The sequence below is a fragment of the Labrus mixtus genome, chromosome 3 (genome assembly GCF_963584025.1).
Source record: "Labrus mixtus chromosome 3, fLabMix1.1, whole genome shotgun sequence".
Lineage (NCBI taxonomy): Eukaryota > Metazoa > Chordata > Actinopteri > Labriformes > Labridae > Labrus > Labrus mixtus.
In genome coordinates, this window is record NC_083614.1 from 22,345,722 (window position 1) to 22,367,979 (window position 22,258).

At 38.8% G+C, this 22,258-nt stretch overlaps 1 protein-coding gene across 2 annotated transcripts in view; it reads right to left on the reverse strand.

Moving 5' to 3' along the window:
- LOC132966069 (adhesion G-protein coupled receptor D2) overlaps positions 1-22,258 on the reverse strand; it is an 83,539-nt gene that overhangs the window by 25,145 nt on the left and 36,136 nt on the right. For both annotated transcript variants that reach the window (XM_061033819.1, XM_061033820.1), the window contains 3 exons: positions 17,932-17,973; positions 13,486-13,539; positions 10,274-10,427 (listed from right to left, as the gene is read on the reverse strand). In XM_061033819.1, the coding sequence (XP_060889802.1) occupies positions 10,274-10,427; positions 13,486-13,539; positions 17,932-17,973 (250 nt within the window). The remainder of the gene's footprint in view (positions 1-10,273; positions 10,428-13,485; positions 13,540-17,931; positions 17,974-22,258) is intronic.

Consider the following 22,258-nt stretch of genomic DNA (forward strand, 5'->3'; position numbering starts at 1 on the left):
TATTGTTCATTTATTTATGTATAAATATAATAAAGAACAAACAAAAAAATATTTAATTTGCTTTTCTAGTCTTTCAAAAATACATTGACATTGCACATCCATCCAGCATCTATACACCACTTTTCCCATTCGGGGTTGTGGGGGGCTGGAGCCGATCCCAGCTGTCATTGGGTGAGAGGCGGGGTGCACCCTGGACTGTTAGCCAGTCAATCACAGGGCTGATATATAGAGACAGACAACCAGCCACACGCACATCTACGGGCAATGTAGAGTCACCAATTAACCTACAGAGCACGTCTTTGGACTTTGGAAGGAAGCCAGAGCACCCAGATAGAACCCACACATGCACGGGGAAAACATGCAAACTTCCCTAAGAAAGGCTCCTGTCCGACAGGGATTTGAACCAGGAACCTCCTCGCTGTGAGACAACAGCACTAACCACTGCAGTGCAGCCCTGACATAGGTCATTTGAAAGCGATATTTTCTTCAAAAAAGATAAGGAAATAATGAAATGTTTTTAATAGGGGGTTAGTAAATGAAAAATGAGTGCATTCAAGGACAGGTATTCTTCCTCTAATCATACCTTGAAGCATTTAAACACACTGCATTAAACACACTTTGAGTAAATAGATTAATGCATCTCCTAATATCTTACCAAATATTTGCTTAAAGTAACACAGACAGAAGGAAAAATGTGGAGACAGTTCCACTTGTTTAAATGGTAGCTATATGAATTATCCATGTGTGAAACAGTTACAGCGCCAATCAATACACTGCAACAAAGTCATTTGGTTACGCCATTATTTCATTTTTTTTAACCTTCCACTTCCAAATGCCATAACTAATTTAACCTCTTTTCTTTTATGAGCCTCACGCACTGGGATAATGTTATCATGATGAGCCAATAAAAATCAATGATTAAACATGTGTAATTTTCCAGAGATGATGTATTAAAATTTATTGTCTCTCTCTAGCGAGCCATCACATCAGCCCCGGAGCAGCAGACACTGCAGGTTACAACTGAATATAAAGAAGGGCATTAAAAGCTATTCAATAAGCCACTGTAAAATTGATCAGACTATAAAAGCTGCTACCCGACCGCTCTCTTTCCCTCCCAGCCACTCAAACAGACACTATGGGAGGAGGAGAAGGAGTGACAGAGAGTTTGAATGAAGCAAAACAAAAGAGCAAAGGAAGAGAAGTTTAACAAAATAATATTTTTTGTAGTAAAGAAAGAAAGAAAGAAAGAAAGAAAGAAAGAAAGAAAATAAATGACAGAATGAAGGATGTAGTATATAAAAAACTGTATTAAATCTGCACTGTAGGAATACACTTGCATTCTGGGGCCCCGTGGAAGATTTATAAAAAAAAATCTGGACCCTGTTCAAACTATCTACAGTAAAGAAATGTGTATGTTATGTGCATCTCATCTTTTGTGACTTAAATAGTGTGTAAAATGGCAGAAAATGAAGGTGCAAAGAACAAAGGGGTTGTATTTAGTCTTTTAAATATCACAAATAAAAAAAGTTCTAATTTTCCTGAATATAAAAGTGTGTGACTATAACGGGGACACTGTTATCTTAATGGCAGCCTTGGTACTTGTGGATTTCATTAAGCTATCTAGGATAAAGCATGCATGGAGGTCGTTGGAGATCAGCAAGTCCTCATATTCTTTCATTACCAAAAAAAAAAAGGCAGCACAATGCTGAAAGTGCTACAACATTGTACCATGTTGTCATTGGCCAATTGTTACACTTAAATCTCAAACTAATTGAAATTAAGTTAAAGGGCAATGATAATTTCTTCTTCAGAAGTTTTCATTTTATCAACCTCTGTCACCAAAATACAATTTATGTTAAGCCAGTTGAGGAAGAAAGATGTGCACATTCTGCACCTACATCAAGTGCTGAGTGCAAAAAACTCTCTCAATACTATCAGCCACTATCGGAGATTTATTGTTTGAAATATTATATGGACAGTATGCCACTTGGGCCTTTCTACTGCAGTCTTGAAAAAAGAATTACAAGAAATGAGAAAATTCCAGCAGCAAAAAGTGGTTCTGTCGGCTGAATCAGTGGCAGTGGATCGGCAAACTGCGTTTTTCTTTTAACTTTCAATTCTCCTAAGCATCCGTGCTTCACAGCCCCTTGGGCTATTGCCTTTCTCAATCTGTCCCTGGAGAGGCAGGAGTTATGGTCCCTGTCGATTGAGGAGAAAGGGATGTTATTCCCCTGTCACCTCCTGGTCGCGCCGCCATCCTCCCTGCCCTGATCTACGGCCTGACTCCCCCCATAGCCCCTTCCTCTTCTCCACTTTGCTTTGTCGTGAGCTGCTGGCTATGTCATTGCCATGGGCTGTGAAGAGGAGGATGGTGGAAAATAATCCTAGGAGGGAGTAGAGGTGCTGATATTGGTTTAAAGATGGCAGATGCACAACAGTAGCAGTGGTGAATGCTTTAGTCCTGTTTTAAGACTATTGCAGGAAAAGAGGGATACAATGTGTGTGTGTCTGAAACTCACAGTGAACACATTTAGAACAGGGAAATTGTTGAGTTAGGCTGACATTTACTTCAATAGAACTGACTAAGACAGAGTACAGCAGCACTATTTGCTGGAGAGGGGGTTGACGACCAGAGGTGTCAAGTAATGAAGTAAAAATACTTATTTTTCAGCCGACTTTTTACTTCTACTCCTTACATGTTCACGCAATTATCTGTACTTTCTACTCCTTACATTTTAAAAATAGCCTTGTTACTCCTATTTAATTGGTAATTGCTTGTTTTCATTACGGCTTGTCATCGTTCAAAAAAACACAAAAAATAAAATAAAAACCTATCCAGATAAATCGCGACATCTGGATAGAGTGAATTTGATTGTGGTTGGATGAGAAGTATAAACACATACCATTCCGACACCCTATTGGTTTGTACGCGATCCATCGCACCTGCACATGACACAAATCACGTCACATTCCAGCAAGGAAATAGCAGACGTATGTAGCCTAGTACGAAGATATCCATGGCAGAGACAACCATACAAGGGTAATTGTTACTAAGCCTGCCCTGGGTACACCAATTTTCTTGTCCAGTTTTGTTATCTTACATCCGTTGCCCTCACAGGTTCCTGCAGCTAAGCTTGGATGTATATTTACATTCCAATAAAGGCTATTGATAACATGACTCTGAAGTTTGACTTTTTGCACCATTACAATACTTATTGCCAACTAGTCATCATATCTTCCGCTCCATGAAACACATGTTAATGCTCAGTAGTACACATATATTGTTCTTTAATGTATTGTATTGTACTAAAATTTCATTTTCAATGTGCATAAATGCGGCATTATGTCATTATGGCCTTTAGAAAAATGTTTTTTTGGGGAGGTGGGGTAGTGCACTATAGACCCCTGTGGCGCAGCCTAAGCTTTTGTCTATAATGGCATTTTTTTCCCTTACATTACTTTTACTTTTATACTTTAAGTAGTTTTGAAACCAGTACTTTTACACTTTTGCTTGAGTAAAAAGCTTGAGTTGATACATCAACTTCTACAGAAGTCTTTTTAAACCCTAGTATCTATACTTCTACCTGAGTAATGAATGTGAATACTTTTGACACCTCTGTTGACAACATGGGCAAAGGAGAAGGGTTAACTGAGAAACAGTTTGGCTTAGGGGAGGTGACCTGCAGCAGAACACATGCAGGTCTTTGAATGACACCCTTGATAGGGACCAGTGGCAGGGTTAAACATGAAATGCAGTTAGGCGAGGGCTGTGTGTGATCAATGGTGAGGTGGTGCAACTTCAGTGACAGTTTAAAATAAAATAAAAAATCTTGTTAGGTTTAACTTTCATCAGTGCTGTCCTTCATATCCAGTATTTCCCCTACCATTCATTTGGTGGGAGTGGGCTGTCTGCCATCCCAATCCTCCAATTAGAAAGGCACAAAATACTCTATACTAATACTACAATACAAAATACTAATTTACGTAATTTCAGTGCACTTGTTTTATTTCAGCAGAGCATGAGCATCTGTGTTGCACTGTCCTGTTCAGCCAATTGAGAATCGATTTTGAGACTGCCGGTATGGTTTTGAACTTGGGGTTCAAAATGGGTTTGCAGCCTTCATTCAGTAAGTAAACCTGCCTTGTCCCCCATCACTGTTGATGTAATTTTCAGACACAGACTAAGCACTCCGATGTTAGACTACAAGCTAAATAAACAGTTACAGACAGACAGAACTCAAGTCTTAAAGTTTTCCAGTGAGTTCTCAAAGTTTTTCGGATAAGTGGAGTTTCTGCTCATTTAAGCTGTGTGTCTGCTCGGAGCAGGTAAAAAAAGAGAAAGACAAAAGAGATGGTGTTTGAAGAAACATGACTTCAGACATGAACCATGCAGGATACAACAGTGATAAAGGAAAAACAACTTGTTTTTATATCATACTATTAAATGTATTGTTTAAGAAGAAGAAAAAACTGTCTTAGTGTTGTCAAAGTTAAGTGAATTGTGTTCCCTACTGTTGTTCAATTGTCCCCCTTCCCCAACCCCGCAACAGGTCGTGTACATGAAAGTTGGAGATCAGGCCAACCCCATTAACAGGTAAACCTAGAGGAAACACTGATTCCACAAAATGTATCTTTTGTTTTGTGAATAAATCTGAGAGAATAATAGCTGGTAAATGCACATTTCAGTGGGATTCAGTTCTACACCTGCCAGTGTTTTTTGTTTTTGACCACTACACCATCTGCTGATACATAAATGACCAATTAAAAAACAAACATAGAGAAGAGAACAAACATACATGTTAAACTCTATCCAGGAAAGTTTGCATTCATATTCTTATATAATCTGTGCAATCTCCGTTTTATTTATGGTTTCTCAGAAAGTCTGAGAAACTTTGACAAATATTTTGATATGGTTTTGTTCTTAGGTTTTAGTTTAAATAAGAGCCATCAAAATTCAACAAACGGCAGTCCCCCTTAAACAATACCACGAGTGAACATCAGAACTGACGCTACTATTGGACCTTAAGCAAATCCTGAGTTTGTGAGGGTCTCTCTGGGTGGAGGAATAAATAAACAAGAGGATAAATAGCTGAATAACTCAGAAGAATGGGAGCCTATGTAGCTTGGCCATCCATCATATATCCTATTACCACGCACTCAGCGGCATCTGCAGTATGTATAATGCAGTCAACCTCAGTAAGCAGACACAAATTCAACTCTTTTCCTCCTCAATTTATTATATCTGACAATGCCACAGCTTCTGCCTTGTTGTTTCTTTGAATTATGAATAGATTCCCTTCACCAGACTTTCGCCTGTGCGTGATAGCGTGGCGTTTTTATGCAGAACAGCTGCGGAAAACAAATCTGAGGAGCCTAGTGCGCTTTGCAGCGGCTGGGCGAATATGCATAAACAGTTGCGCTTAAAGCCACTTAAGAAAAACCAAATGAACTCAATATTTCATCTTTGGATTTGTTTCATTGGTCGTGATGAATACGAAATGCAAGAACGCAGCATGAGTAACGAACAGGCAGTCGTTTAAAGAGTTTCATATGATCTACCGATGTATATTCCATTTTTCAAACAACAAAGAGAAATGGTAGAGAAGTGCTTTAGCTGACAATTTAAATCTTGATTCCTGTAACAGTTTTCCCACTAGTGAAGACATTACAATCAGAACCATAAATATGACAAAAATATATCACAATCTGGGGGAATGAAGGGAATGGAAGTATTGCATGTCAGAGAAAGAGAGGAGGCAACAGAAAGATGAAAGGAAAGCTAGAAAGTAAATACAAATTAAAAAATCTGATCCAAGAGGCAGAAAGAGTGAGAGAAACCAAATGGGAGTGAAAAAGGAATGTAAATACATGGCAAACCGACAGCACATTTTGACCACTGCCTGTTTGTTTGAGTATTTACACTGTGAGGCTACAATCAAGTCCTCAAAAGCTTTAGCCCACATGACAGGAGCCTATTTCATGACCATGTACTCTCTAAACAGCCCAGCCAACCAACCAAATCTGAATCTTCACTAAAACACACACAACCCCAAAGATGAATCCACTTACTTGTCAATCACCTCTAGATACAAAAAGGATGCAGGGAAATTGTAGCACGTTTAATTATTGCATAGTCAGGGAGCAGGGGAAGATAAGTTCAGAGGAAGTCTTTTTTTTGGGACTTGGCTGAACTTTTGAGTCCTGTTTGGTTTGAGCAGATGTAGAATTAGTACACATCACTTTGCATCAGAGAGACACTGAACATAAGCTGCTGCTCAGAGGCTAGATACCTTTCTGTCACACGAACACAGAACCTGTGATTCTGCTGTGGGATTATCAATGTGATGTCAATTCACACAGAGTCGAATTTTGCTGTAGGACAGTACTACATAAAATATCATCTCAGAAATGAAAAATATGGTTATGATAAACTGTTTTCACCTTCTTCAACAAATCTGATTTCTTGTGTGTAAATATCTTCTGAAAGTGCTAACATTTATTCCAAACATTATCACTTGTAATTCCATTTGATGATCTTTAGGTAATTCATTGCACAAACACACTCAGTTCATGGTCCACCAAAGTCGATTTGCAAATAGAGATTTAACAGCAAGCACCCAGATGAAATGCATACATGCTGTCATTACACACAGGAATATTTCCTTTGGAGCAGGGGATCCTGTTGCATGTCAATGAACATGGCTAAACATGCATGACAAGTGATGTGTGTGGATAGTTAACGGGGAGTGTACCCCATGTTGGTGTCAGCATTGTATCTGGCTGTAATCTGCAGAAGATGCATGCAATAGACCGCCACACTACTTTATCTGCAAGGCCCCTAATTGCAAGGGTTTTGAGAAACACATGTTAGCAGAAGAGGAAGGGGAAGGCGTGTCAGATGTCAGCAATGTGCAGGCATATGGTTCCTACAAGTTGGGTTACAAAAACTGGTAATGACACCAGAAATAAGGTTCGCTACAATGAGCTTGTGAGAACTTCATGATGTTGCAAAAAAATATTTTCTTTCTTGTTATTTCTTAAAATACCAAACAGACAGTCAATCTAACGCCCTAACTGAAATTGAAGGTGATTAACATCAAAGTCACACCACATCAAGTCCTACATGTTTGCGATACTGAAATTTAGAACACTAAGATATGAAAGACATTTACAACAAGTGTCACCCCTATGATACAATGGAAATGATTAAGTCTAGTCAAAAAATATTAAAGCAGAGACCTCAATTGAAAACTCAGTGACCTTTGAATTCCAAACACGAAGCATAAAAGAAAGACGACTGCTTGGCTGTTTGTGCATGTTGAGAAGGGGGCTTTAACAAAGCAAGATGATGACGTGAGGTAACACTTGTGACCCAGCATATTATTCCTTCTTAAAGGGCTCGCAACCTTCAACTTAGCCATTGTGTGGGGCCATCTCATCAGGAACACAACACTCATGCACATACAAAAACAGGCACACAACCCTTCCCCTTTCAATCCAAATGCAGCCACACTTCACCCCCTATTCCTCTTTCATCCCTGCATTATGCACTTGTCCTTCTCTTGTGCTCACAGCAAATATGTGCTTTACTTTGTTCACATTTTTCACCATGTACTTTCGATATAACCCACTGCCTGCCTTGGACATTTGTGCCAACCAACTTGAACAAACAGAAAGATGGAAAAGGCATAAAGGTATCAAAAGCAGAACACTCCCAGCCCTACCACAGATTGAGTTGACCTTGTACATTGCAAGCTACCACGATCTCAGAGAGAGGTTGAGGCTGTGGTTATTGTTAGCAAAAAAATGGGGCACATCTGCTTGTTTATAATGCTTTATAGTAGGACATAGTATACCATATGTTGAGTATGCAGTCAAATTAAGGTTTTACTTCTAGCATCTAGTTTTTCCCTCTATCTTTTTAATGTAGAAATCTATTTGATCAAGAATGGCAAACAAAGCAAAAGTGTTAACGGGTCAAGGTATTCAGATACTGTGAAGACATGTATCAATTGATTTAATAAATTATGAATCAAACATAATCCAACTTGATGAGTTGGGTTACTCATGATGATTAGTTCTAGTGTTATAGAGAGCTCCCACATATTCAGCAGCATTAGTGTACATTTGCATCGAGTCTGAAGCTGGTTGAAGACACATCAACTGGTCTCAAAAACATCATCTTATAATAAATCATTTCAACACAAAGTGATTTCTGGAGTGAACTTTTGGTGTTAACTGTGACGTTGAGACTGATTTAACCACTGCAGGCTGACTGAGTGTATGAAACACTGATGGTGGCAGTAATAGTGTTGAGGACCATGCAAATCCCCCGCAAAGAAACACGCAGTAAATCACAGTCTGATAGGTGCTCAGGGTGGCAACGAGGCACTATAACTCATGCACTATTAACATGTGTACATCATTATTATAAAAGTCATAAACCAAGACAACATTGAGAATTGGTCCATGTCAATGGTGCTGAAACTAAAATTACGGAACAAGACAAATGTGTTACGTCCATGATGTTGAACATGAACCTCCCTTGCATAGATTTTTTTCCCAGAGATTATTTTTTATCCCATTTCAATTTTGTAAGTTAATTGTTGTTATTAAACTAACTTATTTAATACTGTAAAATAATAATTGTATTACCAATAGCTCCAGAAAGAGCGCTGTTCTTTAAAATACAGAACAAAACAGGGAATCGCCCTCTCAATCTTTCTTTCCCTGCTTTGAAATTGGTGTCTCCAATCTTTTCCACAGAAAAATGACTCTTAACTTTGCTGAGTGCAGCATGGGTCACACAGCTAGATTGCAGCCAGGGTGTCTGGTTAGTGTTGAAGTTTAACAGGAGATTTCTGATGTCTGATTTCACTCAATAAGCCAGCTGTGGCTCTGTTTCAGAGAGCCTTGCAGTAATGCCTTGCAGATATGCAAGAGGGGTAACAGTGGGGGCAGTATACATACTGAGCTTAAACCTAATTCAACTTCATGACAATTGTGAGGATACAGAGTATCTAATTTTTTGACCACCCACCTTTATCAATAAAGGTTGGCTAAATATGACAGTACCTCTAAGAAAGTCTATATAAAATATAGACTTTCCTTACTTTTATGGATTCATATTTGGTATTTGAATGCAATTTGAAACCTAAAATACAGATCCCCCTTCAAAAAATGCAAAGAGATACTTTTCTTTTATAGAAGTCTTGAATGACCAACCAAATCAGACGCTACCCAGGTTTGTTAAACTAGGATGGGCATGCTCGCACACGACATGTTACTCTGCTGAGCAGCAGATGGCTCCTTGCTGGACAGAGGGTTCAATCAGTGGGGCAGAGAGAGGGCTACATGTGGAAGACAGGGACTCAATTATCAGGTAAAAAGTCAGTAAATTTCTCAATAACGGTACAGCTTGTGAGAGAGTCACATCTATTTTTTCATAGCCTAGCCTGGGACAGACAAATCCTAGAAAACAGCAGGAAAATTCAGAAGGTAGTGCAGACTGTCCTTTTGTCTCTATTTGTCTTGAAAGCACATAAATACTGCTCTCTCTCATTTAAATAGCAATCTCCCTCCCCACTATCAGCATAAACATTAATCCATTAAGGTTGTAAAACATTTTTCTTTTTTTTCTTTTTAATATAAGTTACATGACAGTGTATTGAATATGTATTGCTCTTGACCACCCATAGAAAAAATTAAGAGGATACGGCAATTACTTTTATTGATCATTCATTTAAAATAGAAAAAACCTTTGCACATCTATTTCACAAGACAGGTGCGTAGAAGAGCAATGTGTCCATCAAAAACTGAAAGGTAAACAGGAAACTAGGCTTGTTGCCTGATGAAGGTCTAGTACCGACATGTTTCCAATACATGTGTGTTTGCAAGTTAGACAGTGTGCGGTAGTTTACCTTTCATTTATTGATCCTTAATTTAGCATTGGTAAAAAAAAAAAGGACAGCATGTTTTACTTGTGTGGCAATCAATATATGAGTGGTTGGCAGGTGAATAAAAGTATTTCTCGGTATCACAAATGTTTCAGAGAAACATCACGAGCATGTTCTTTAAAAGTTTAGAAAATAGAGCTGTAAGAAGGGGACACACTTTAAACTTTTGACATGGGACCATCCAAAATTGGAATCCTGGAGTCGTGCTTGACATATACACAAACATTTATAATCCTTCATTAACCTGTTTACAAAAAAAACCTGTAGAAGGAGCCTTACATGAAGTTAGTATGTATGTTATCGGACTGATGACTCACCTCTGGTCTTCTCCTCCTCCTTCCCCGAGCCTTGGTTGGTGCTGCTATTGTCGGTTGGGGTGCTCTCCTCATCCTGGCTTGGGCTGCTTCCCAGTGGGTAACTGACAGGCCGAGAGCTGGTAACTGAGCTGGATGGTCGGGAACTGGCACAGTTCTGTATGAAATGAGAAGGCTGTGTCAGCTGCAGGAGATGGCTGTAGGATTTCATTCCATCTGAGGGGACACGGTCACTTTTCAACTTTTCTGTTAACTGAGAAGTAAAAACAGATCTGGTTCATACATACTTTCAAAACTGACTTTTGGGCAAATAGGTGTATAGGTGTTCCTCTTTTCTCTTTGAACCACTTTGTGCTGTAATGTGTTTTTGTTTTTCAATGTAAAAAGATTGAAGAGTTTAAAGTAACCAGTTTGTATTGGAACAACAGAGGAGAGTATCTTCATGAGTAAAAAGCTACAAAAGAAGCTAAGGAATCACAATAAACTTAAGAAACAAAAAGATGTTATGAACTATTTTAGACTACTGTATTTTCCTTCAAACAATTCCTGCAACACACCAGAGCGGCTGCTCCATGGATATCACTCAGAGACCACTCATTCCACACATGTAAATACATCTTTCAGCCAGACCAAAATAAACGGCAATCACAGAAAAGCTATTTGTTTGCACACTTCTCAAACAGACTGCGGGGGCTTAAACAGGCTCTGCGGCCTCTTAAATTTCTTGCTGTACTTCTAACAGGCAGGAAAGCTTCACACGGCAAACACTTGGGCCTGCTTTTTTTTGGCTGCTTGTGTGTATTGTTGATGTCAAGCTTCACTGGATATGGCTAGCAGACACTGAAATGGAAAGAGAATAATACATTCTCTGCTGCATGTTATTGTTCTGTAAACTCTCTAACCATGAGCCCCAGATACAGAGATATACAGCATTTTATTTAATGCCTTTGATTGAACAAAACTTATGGCATGTCAATATTCCATAGCTATGTTTGTGGTAAACAAATACAAAAATAGGCAGAACTTCTGAACTGTCAATTTGAGAAAATATAATTAAAATTCAGTTTTTCCCCTTTTGCTCCAAAACTGCTTCTAGAGAATCACATCTTCTTATATGTTGTCAAATATGAATTAAGATCAAAAAAACTAATCTGCTTCCAATTGATATCTATATTTCAGTGGTGTCAGGGGCATAGAGCATTGGGGGGGGTGTTTTTTATTTGGGTCCTGCAAGTGACAGCTTTATTTCACAAAGCAATCTGGCTGTGTGTGTACAAGAGGGAGGTCAGGGTGGGTCAGGAGGTACTTGGTATCAAACAGGCAGGATACACTGGTCAAAGTGTGTGAGCATGTGTGTGTAAACAACCCCACCCCCCAGGGCCAAAAAGGCTGTGTGCGACACATACCCGTGCAGAGGGCAACTACAATGAGGAGGGCTGAAAAGGTTGACACAAGAGTGGAATATAAAATGGGAGTGTGTGTGATTAGATTTGGGGAAATTTATACGAGAGGTTTTCAAGGTCAGGGGTGTGTCATGTCACTGTAGCAATAGCAATATAATGATAATATGCAATTTAATTGTCCCTATATCTAAAGGATAACAATGTTTTTTGTTAGGTTTTCATACAAAGCTAACGTGATGTACACTCCTCGAATATAGTGAGAGTTTTGTTTTTTTTACCTGGTGCTTAATCTTCACCAAAAATCTTTATTACCTGATTATTCCTGAAATGCCAAATGCACGTATGCTACGTTTGACCTAAGCCATACTTAGAACTTGCAGCTTGTGATATTTGTTATCAAGCAAAATAAGTTTTAAAGATCAAATTTTAAATCCACTTTGAACGCTCTAATCAAATTTGGAGGAATCATTTCCCATTGGATTAACCCTTCAATGGTTGCAAATAACACAACACATAAAACCCTCTATCCGACAAGTGCCATTCGTCTTCAAATGACCCCATATGTAGTAACACCGCCAAAGCCTCTTTATCCCTCAGCTGGCGAGGCACGCTACCCAATCCTATGTTTTACAACATGGGGATATATAGGGGCATGTGCGGTCATCTAGAGCCAAATGTCTCCTATCTAGCCATAGGACAGGTAGATACAGTATTTCAAGCAGGATTTATGGCACAAAATAGCATTAGCTAAAAACCGTCAGGCAAAAAAAAACGCATTCTGGTAGCGGAACCCGGCAAGATTGGAAAATTGCCACCAACAGAGGGGAGAGGAAGCAGTAAAAATGACGGGAGATGGGGGGCCTCACTGATAACATGAGCAGACAATATATCAGACTGCACCTGGTGGTAGGGGGGCCCCTGGGCCCCTCTTTACTCCTAAGCGGCCAACACACAGACACATTAAATTTTTTATCCTTATTTATTTCATTTCTTGCCATCCCAACAGTGTCCATCTCTGAGGTGGGGGGTTAAAAAGTAGGGGAACCCGGATATTTTTTTCTAAGTCACTCTGCTGTCAGAAATTATTTCATTTCTTCTTCAATGACCTGAAGAGGTTGATGTTGAAGAATATTGGGAGAGTGCTTAAACTTGGGTCAGGGTGCAGTGGGAGGGGCAGGACAAAGAGTTACTGGGCAAAGAGGAGTGGAGTTAATGTTATCAGTTATGGGGGACAAGATGCATTTTGTGTGTGCGGATGTGTGTGTGAGGCAAAGGAGAGTGGACTGATGAGACTGTGTGCCGGAGTCTATAATTGTCTGTATGAGTGTGAGTCTGAGCTGGTTCGTGTGTGCTGGAGACTATTAAGTACTTTAAAAGTGCTTTGCGAAGACTATCTCGTATACACACAAACACTCGCACACATACACATGCAGCATCCCACCACCTCAGCCAAATAGCTACGTCCAACAAGGTATAAATACTGGCCTGACACTTTAATGTCAAGGGACTGCTTGTCCTGGATTAGAAACTTGTAACCCACCACAGAGCTTGACATTGCTGGGATGAAGGTGCTGCAATGGGCAGAGTGAGGATGGGGGGGGGGCTATTATGGCGGGTCTATGTTTGATGTATAAGGGCATCTAACATGGACTGTCAACCAGTGGAGGCTAGCAGATGTACAATGTTGCTTTGTGGCCAGTTTTTCAATGCTGAAGTTTTGGTTTTTTTTAAAGCAAAAGCTGTACGGGAGTCTGATGCACCAGTGTGTTTCAAAGACACCCTAATTCACAGGGGGAAAAAATAAATACATACTGAAAAATTAAGCGCTTTTCTCCTCTCCTTAATCCTGTTGACCGTGCTCCGAACCTGAAAGACAGAGTAAGAGAATAGGAGAAAAATAAATAAATGCATCTGACACAGAGCTTAAAATTAATCAATTCATGAAAGGAATGAATTAAAAAAATATTACAGCAAACTCCTGCAAGGATCAATAGTCTAGAATGGTCAAATGAGAAAAAAAGCAGAAAAAGAGACATTCATAGCAGCAGTATTGGGGCACTAGAGGCAGCCGTGGAGATGTGTGAGTGTGTACTTGTGAGAGCGTGTTCCTATATGTCCCAGTGGCTAATGGGACTTGAAAGTGACACATAGAGCTGGCAAACTAAGGAGACGACTTCAAGCTATCATCTGTCAGCGTACAGCGCCGGGACCAACAAATGGATCTATTGGAGGAGAAGGGACCGCCCTAGCAGAACAGATTACATTTTTACACTCCGGATGAAACAGTGTATTACATGCCGTCGATGAGTAAGATGAACAATTATCTCTTTTATATACTGTCAAAGTTAATGTCATGATTATAGCAGAGAGTTTTTTGTATATAAATTTTCTCTTCAAATTAAAAACTTGTATTTTCAATTTTAACCATTCTAGATATTTTAAAATATGAATAACATTAAAAAAAAGTTTCATGTAAATATTGCGTGAATTACATCATGATGTAAGACAATCAAGCAATTGAATCCCTATTTATCTAATTGGATGCAATAAATTAATTCACAAGAAAATCTCTTGAATGATCTTGCATCATGGAAGTACAATTTTATTGATCACATAATCCTAGGTTGATATGTATAGATTATGACAATAAAAATTATCTTTGGAAAAAAAAATAAAAAATTCAAAATTAGTTTCTGATAAATATCCCTTTTTTTATTCTTAAGGAAGCCTAGAGGGGAATGTTATTTGGAATATAAAAAAATATTTGGCTTCATTTCATTAGTGTTGGCTACAAGATGATTCCTAACTCAAATATAATCAGGGTTTGTCAATTACGTGATATATTTAATATTATAATTAAATCCTCTGCTGAATTTGATATTTGGAAATCTTTTTTTAATGATTATGACAAGCCTTTTTTATTTACTGTTAAAAAATGATAATGATTATTATCTGTTCTAATAAAAAAAAAAGGAACAGCAGGAGTTACACAGTGTGTGAGTAGTAGATCCAAGTCATGTATGGCAAGCCTCTGTGTGTGTGTGTGTGTGTGTGTGTGTGTGTGTGTGTGTGTGTGTGTGTGTGTGTGTGTGTGTGTGTGTGTGTGTGTGTGTGCGCGCGTGTGTGAGAAGTTAGCCTTCTCTGTAAATTTTGAAGCGGCTGGGCACTCATCACCACAGCCCTTCCCAGCCCAGCCCACCACGTTAGTGAATATGCATTATGGCTTATGGCTTCATTAAGTCGCAGCGTGTCATAAATTATGACAGCACGCTGAGCACACACACAGTGCCAGAGACAGCATGTGTAAACAAAGGACGTTTTGCATACATACCAGCGTTGAAGGGCCACATAATGAAGAGAGCCTGAGCCCTGTGACAAGGCAGAATCAACAGCCACACAATCATGTTTCTAAAATCGTACTTTTTTCTGAGGAGATCCCCAGAAGGTCTTCCACACAGTGTGCGTGTTGGCGAGACACCGTCTTAACACTATTTAATGGGAGAAGGAAGTCCTGGGGATTTTACTGATATCAAAAGCAGCTGGCGTGCTGAGGCAATTACATGACACAACTTAATTAATCATTTGACAATGAGGGGAAGGGCATTGTTTTAGATTATCGTTATGTGTTTAAGGGGTTTGCGCACACTCAAGGTTTTGCAGTGATGCAAAGCGTGGTTTCCCATGTAAATCAGCGCTAAACAATTACCATATGAAAGCAGCGCACCCGACAACACCTGCCGACATCCTTGGAGCTGATGGAAATAAAAGGTCATCAAAGCTTGGGATTACAAGGTGACCACCAAGGAAAAGCTAATTGCAACAAATAATGGAAAGCTATTGTCAGGTAATTAGCAATTAAAACACAACGTTTTGGTTTAATAGCAGTAGACAAAGTCTGTTCCTCTCCTCCATATTTGTACTCACTGAGCCTGATTACAGCCTCATGAATGGAGCATTCCACTAACTTTTAGGCACTGAATAACTCAACCTTTTTTTTAGCATATCAAAGAAAAAAAGTCTTCTTCAGATGGTTGAAGACCAATTTCTTATACCAGGTTAATGACTTGGAGCAACATTTTTTCCTCCACTCTATAGACTTTGGACCTTACGACAGCTTTATGTGTTCGATAATGTATTCAAAGGAGGGGTTAACCTACCCAGCCATCAACTCTGGTTAAGTTAAATGAAGAAAAATACTCATTGTCTCACATCATACTCTTTATGTCACTCTGATCACAGAGGAGAAACAAACAAACATGATCAACGTTTTATCATTCATATTCAGTATTTTGAGGGATTCTTTTGTTGAGAAAATAAATGTTCCTTTTAGGGTGAAACCTGCGGCTTCCTGAAGTTTGTGATACAGAACTGAAGACAAGCAGGGTGAGAGAGAACAAAAGGAGCTGGGGGTTAAGATGAAGAAAGAGAAAGGTGTATGCGAGAATAAAAGCAAGATAACAGATTTCTTTTTTTTGTAATGACAACAAAGCAGTGTGCTCCTTTTGAAAACCTGAACATGTACATGAGGTGCTCAAACAGTCATGAAAACCCCAGGGTCAAGGACATCTAGAGTGTAAGAAAATGAATTCCCAAGCACTAAAAAAAAGCCACTTAAGCAAGAATGCAGTGTTGATTTATTATACGGAGTGAAAGGTCAGGCCGTCTCTGGCTGTGCATTGTTGGTGCTTCGCCTATGACTCAGGGACATGCTCTGGAGTAGAGATGCATGCAGAGAGCAAAGAGAAAGGTGGAAATAAAACTTGACAGAAAATGCTTATCTTAAATTAGAGGTGTCCTAATTTGATGATCAAAAGTTAAAGGAGTCTTACTCCAATTAATAAATAATACAATTTAACAATAGAAATGAGAAATATATGTAATATTGACGATTGGCTATGAAAAGACAGATAAACAACAATTCTACTGAGCTTTTCAACGAAGCCGCTTGTATAAGGTGAGGACGACCTTGTACATAAGTCAGAGCATCATGATGGCAAATGAAAAGATGAGGTGTGTTTGTATTTATCAAAAGGAAGACTCTCAAACCACGAATCACGCTTCCCACAGAGGAGACAGCTTGTTAGTTCAAGTAAGTAAGTAAAGTTTATTTGTACAGCACTTTTCACAGACTAAGGTCACGAAGTGCTTTACATCAACAAAATATAACATACATAATAAAAACATGGAACAAACAAGTAGTTCATGGGCCGACATTATTAAATCCTGCTATGACCTGGAACAATAATTAGCACAATAATACTTAAGTAGACTGAGTGGAAATGATTACCCATAGGTTTGTGTAAACATAAACCTTTTCAGCTGCTAAGTTTAACTTTGTTTCAATGCTTTATGAATATGTACACATTTGACATTTACTATCATCTGACTTTAAAATTAATCTTACAAAGGTATGAAAAAAAGTTCTAGTTTTTACAGGGACCCTTGAAGTGATGATGCATGCTCCGACAGAATTGATTGTGGTAAATAAGGGTTGACATTTTAAGTCTTGAATCATAGATTGTGTTACATATCTCGTCATTTTGGATTTTCACTTTCTTTTAAAGTTTAAAATGTAAGGAAGCAAAGAAGTAGAAATAGACCACAAGTTTAGAAAAAAAGGCTGCATTTTAAGAAGGCTTAGGAGCAATTTTACCTATTCACAATTTGAGTTAAACCTATTTACATAGACTGAGAGTCACTTTTGACCAAGAGTGATTTTCATGACCTGAGTCTCATGCATTAAAATGTATCTTTCTGTCTCCACACAGCTAAAGCATATCTAAATGGTAATAAAGCATCATTTCAATATGATATCCTCACTCCTTCATTGCCCATTGTTGGTTGCATATTGTTTTCTTTTTTCCTCCTACTATGGTTACTGCTTGGGGCCCCTCGGAACCCTGGCCGGCGGCTTTGTCAGGATGCTAAATGGAGGGCCGTGAGTTTAAAAACTTAAAGAGGCAGTGAAATATTAGCCAATGTAGGTGAGGAATGAGTGGCTGAGAACGGCGGCGTGTCAGTGTTTAATGGTCAGACTCGGATGCATATAAGTTAGTCCAAGCATGAAGGGCAGTGGGACGCTCGCGTGGAAACGATGTCCCCCTCCCTCACACTCATCCCTCCACCCATCCACAGACGCACCTTCACACACATACACACTCAAACCCCCCACACCCCACCCACTCAGCTTTTAGGCAGAAAGCCCATCAGAAACTTGTCATTTCTCTCCGACAGCCTTGAGACACAATGCAGACTTACCTCTGTGTTGTACACCCCATATATCAGGAAGATGAAGAGGCCCTGCAAAAACAGACAAAGAAAGAGAGAGAGAGAAAGAGAGAGAGAGAGAGAGAGAGAGGTAGACAAAGTTGTTACAGTTGTTTTCTTTCTTACCCACCGTTTAAAAACAAAACATGAAATGTAATAAGTACAGTGACATGAAGCGGGCTAGGTTGATTCGTAAACTAAATTCCAGCTACACAGAGCTGAAGAAGACTGGAGTGAGAAGTATGAAAAGGAGGAATTGAGAGTACAACTTCTCAAACTGGGCCACCTCACTGAGGCTCAGCTTGTGTTTGTTTCATCAACAATACTCATGCTCCTCGTTCCAGCCCCCACTAAGCCATCAAAGGCTCAAATCCAAGGTTCCACACAGCTTTGTCGAAATAGAAAATCTCAAGTGTCTGTGTTCAGTCTGTGTTGTTAGACACAGAAACACACATATATATGCTCGGGTACCAACAAACCCATGTAAAAACACAAGTTCAAGCCCACACTCAAACACAGGCACACCGAACATTGAAAACATTTGCAACAGACACAGATAGCAAAATTATGAAGGAGAAAAGACAATAAGAGCACAAAAAATGATTAAAAGACACACACTGGCGCACATAAAGAGAGCAACTCAGGCCAGACGAAGCTATCAAGGAAAACCATTCGAGGAGAGCGGAGAAAGAGAGAGACACAGGGAACATAATGAAAAAAATGACACATAAAAGAAGATATTTCATGTTCACAAAACTGCACGGCTAGTACACAGAGCGCAAGAATGCCATGCCCTTGGAGGCATAAAGGCTGCACTTTTGGTCACAGAAAAACAGATATTTTTCATTCCAATCCATTGTGTATCCATTGAATGTACAAGCTGTGCATTCGCCTTCAGGCCATAACGAATACCGTCAGCTCAAAGGAAACAGTGAGAAACATTCTCTAAGCACCAATTGAACTCTCCCACTAAAAAAAGAAGAGAAAAGATGTACAGAAAAAAAATTAAATAGCAGGTAAAATCCTATATATTTCAAGGATGTTAGATACGGCAGATTCTTTGACAAGTCAACACTATGTCAGTGTGGGTCTTTCACAACAACGAAAAAACTTTTAGAAGTAAATCTCTTCTTTTCAGCACTCAGAGTGTGTCTGTGTTGCTTCATCTTTAAACAAGGGTAAGGACACATCTTGAGGATGGCAGACACAACCTGGTCAATGCATCAATCAAGTTGAGTTTGGAACATCCAATTTTGGCCAGAGTGAGATCTCGATGCATCACCATTGACAACATGATTTGGGGGCCCATTCAGAGTGACAGGCTGGCGATGGCCGACAACGACGACCTCTAGCCCAAACTACTGTCCATTCACCTCCTACTAGCTGCTCTCCTGTCCTCCAGGGACTGAATTGCCCTGTCGGGCTGTCATGTGACACATACGGACATCCATCCTGTTTAAAATGACAACTCGTCTGCTCTCTGACAGGCTAGAGACAACGGGCATAGCAAGGAATATCAAGCTGAGATCTCAGACCAGTAGTTTTATCTCACTTCTTACCATAAACAGAAAGTGGTTAATTTTAAATAAACAAACAAAGGCAACAAAGAAATAAGGTCACTGTAAGGTAATATAGGACTTATTAATTAATACAATATTAAAAAACATTAAAGAGCACAAAGTCTTGTTCATAGAGTTTATCATGTGAGGGAAAGCATACTGTTGTGATATTCTGTTTTCAGCTGACACTCACATATAATAAGACAGTGGGTGGTTCATTTCAAACACATACCCTATTGTATTGCATTAGAATTGCAATTTCCTACTTACTGTTGCAATTTGATTATCATGTTTTTGATCATTCATCTTATTTGTAATTAATCTTTTGTTGTGTAAGGAACAAAGTGGGGCGAACGTACTGTGCACATTAGGAAAAGTGATCTATTAAAATATAATTTAGTTAAAAATAAGTGGCAGCACAACAATGATGATAGATTGTTTAAAATGTTAATTCATTAATATTCCCACTAAAAACAAACAGACAAAAAATGGGTTGCATTATTTAAATGCATGTGTACTTTTCTAAATTCAGTCCTGTTTCTTTTGAACTCGGCGGCAAATGCTACAAATTTATGCACAGAATAAACGCTGTTGCTTTCAAAGTATTGCTTCACTGTACATCAAACAGGGGAGCATAAATTAATTAGCATCCAGCTAATTAGGGAACAATTGTATGTTTAAAAAGTTAAAGCCAACAAATATTGTGTTTGACCAAAACATTATCACCCCAGAGAGATGTGTGATTCTTCAACACAAGACAGAAAATAGTATATCTTGATATTAACTAGGGTGGTACATCTTATCTTCTAATCCTGAGGGCTCTGTCTGAGGAAGCACAATTCTAAAGCAGGGGTTGCTATAATCTAAAAACTTGGCTGAAATACAATTTAAAAAACAGATGCTGTTTTAACGTGTGTGCAGTTCTGATAGACATGTTGGAAACCTTTATTCTGAAAATGTACCTTGTCCATCTCTGCTGTCCTTGTGACTCACACTTCATGAAAGCATCAACTCAGTGTATTAAATACTTGTAATGAAAGCTTTACTCCTTTGTTTATGGAAGGGTGTCTACTGAATAGCTTCACTGTAGAAAACGTAAAACTCATTGAAGATTATAGTTACCTCAATTTTAAAAGTTCTTTAAGCTGGTCTATTTAGATTGACAGATCTGTTCAGTTCCAAGAAGCACAACTTATAAGTGGACTGTTACTTGTTGAGCCAAGTGAATGAGGAAGAAAGAGGCTGTTGTCTGTAAAAGAGTACTTTAGACAGAATACAGAAATGTTGATGGTTGTACTCGTACCTTTCAGGATTGAGCCTGTGTCCTTTCAGCAGCAATTGTTGCGTTGAAGTACATCTGAGGCAGCTAACCAAACAATATGAAACGAGCAATAACCAATGTTTTATTTTGTTCATGGAATTGATTTTGATAGATGGGGCTCAAAGTTTTTCTATGTCTGAAATCTGCATCAGAGGAACTGGCCCTGCCATAAATGCTTTAACCATTATATGAATTACAATCACATATCTATAGTTCTGAGTCAATCAGGCTAAAGCAGAGAGAATGAAGAGACAGCAAAGCAGGATAGGTAGTCAAGAATGTTTAGGGTGAGCAAATATACATAATTTTTATTTGCTTCCTAGCATTGGGAATAAAAATTAGGGGCTAACAGATCTTATGCTGCATTTGTTTAGTCGTACCGAAAAACCTGTACAAAAAGATTTGTTGTGCAATGTGCAGTGATGCCCTTTCTAATTTCTACACACAAACCCTTACACTCACACACTGTTTATATTTTTTGTGACCCTAAGCAGCAATCAAATTTGCTTTCATTGTAGGAATTCATCATCCTGGCTTCATAGATGCTGTGTTTGGCACACTACAGTACTGCAATCCCAACACAAGCAAATGCACATTGTGTTGGCTGTTCCACTTTTCTGTCTGTGTTACGAAGGATAACAAATTGTCATTCAACAGTGCTTGTACATGTATCTCCCTCCCATCCCTTTTAGCACCCATGATTCCTCATCTCCACCAACCTCCCAAATGTGTTCAGGTCAGGAGTGCAGCACTGGCAGGTAAAAATCTCAGAAACTCAAAGTTTATGACAATGTCCTTGGGAAACAAATTTTCAATGTAAAGATACAAAAACTACAATGAAGGAGGGAGGGTCTTGTCTTGCCAAGGAGAGAAGACTTGCAGGGCAGATTTATTTTGACATGCTGGAATATATTGCTGATAGTCATTCATACATACATACAGTACCTATATACTATATGATTTATAATGGCTTTATGGAAGTTTTTTCATTTTAATGAAGGAACATATGCAATACACCAGATTGTTTTAAAATACTTTTTCTAGCAACTTAGTGTTTTCAAATACCTATAAACCATATGCAGCTTCATGGGTCATGTTAACTTTGCACTTACGTACTTACTACATACTCAAAACCAACTAGACCAAATCCTGTACCAAACAACACATATGGGGTTAGTTGCTTCCTAAGGAGCTTTGGTTTCTACCTCAGACATGTTAGTCACTAGCCTCAGACCAGTTTAAAAATGAAGGCAGTGCCTTGAAACAGTGTGACACAGGACATAAGGTTTACATCAGAGGTTACTTCCAAATAGGTTTGCCTGTATGATTGAGAATATGGATAACTTTAAGGTGGATTAATTCATGTTTTTGTTGTTTATTGATAATAACAGTTTATGTTCATTTTAACCTCAGTTAAATATTGATGGTATTAACTGTT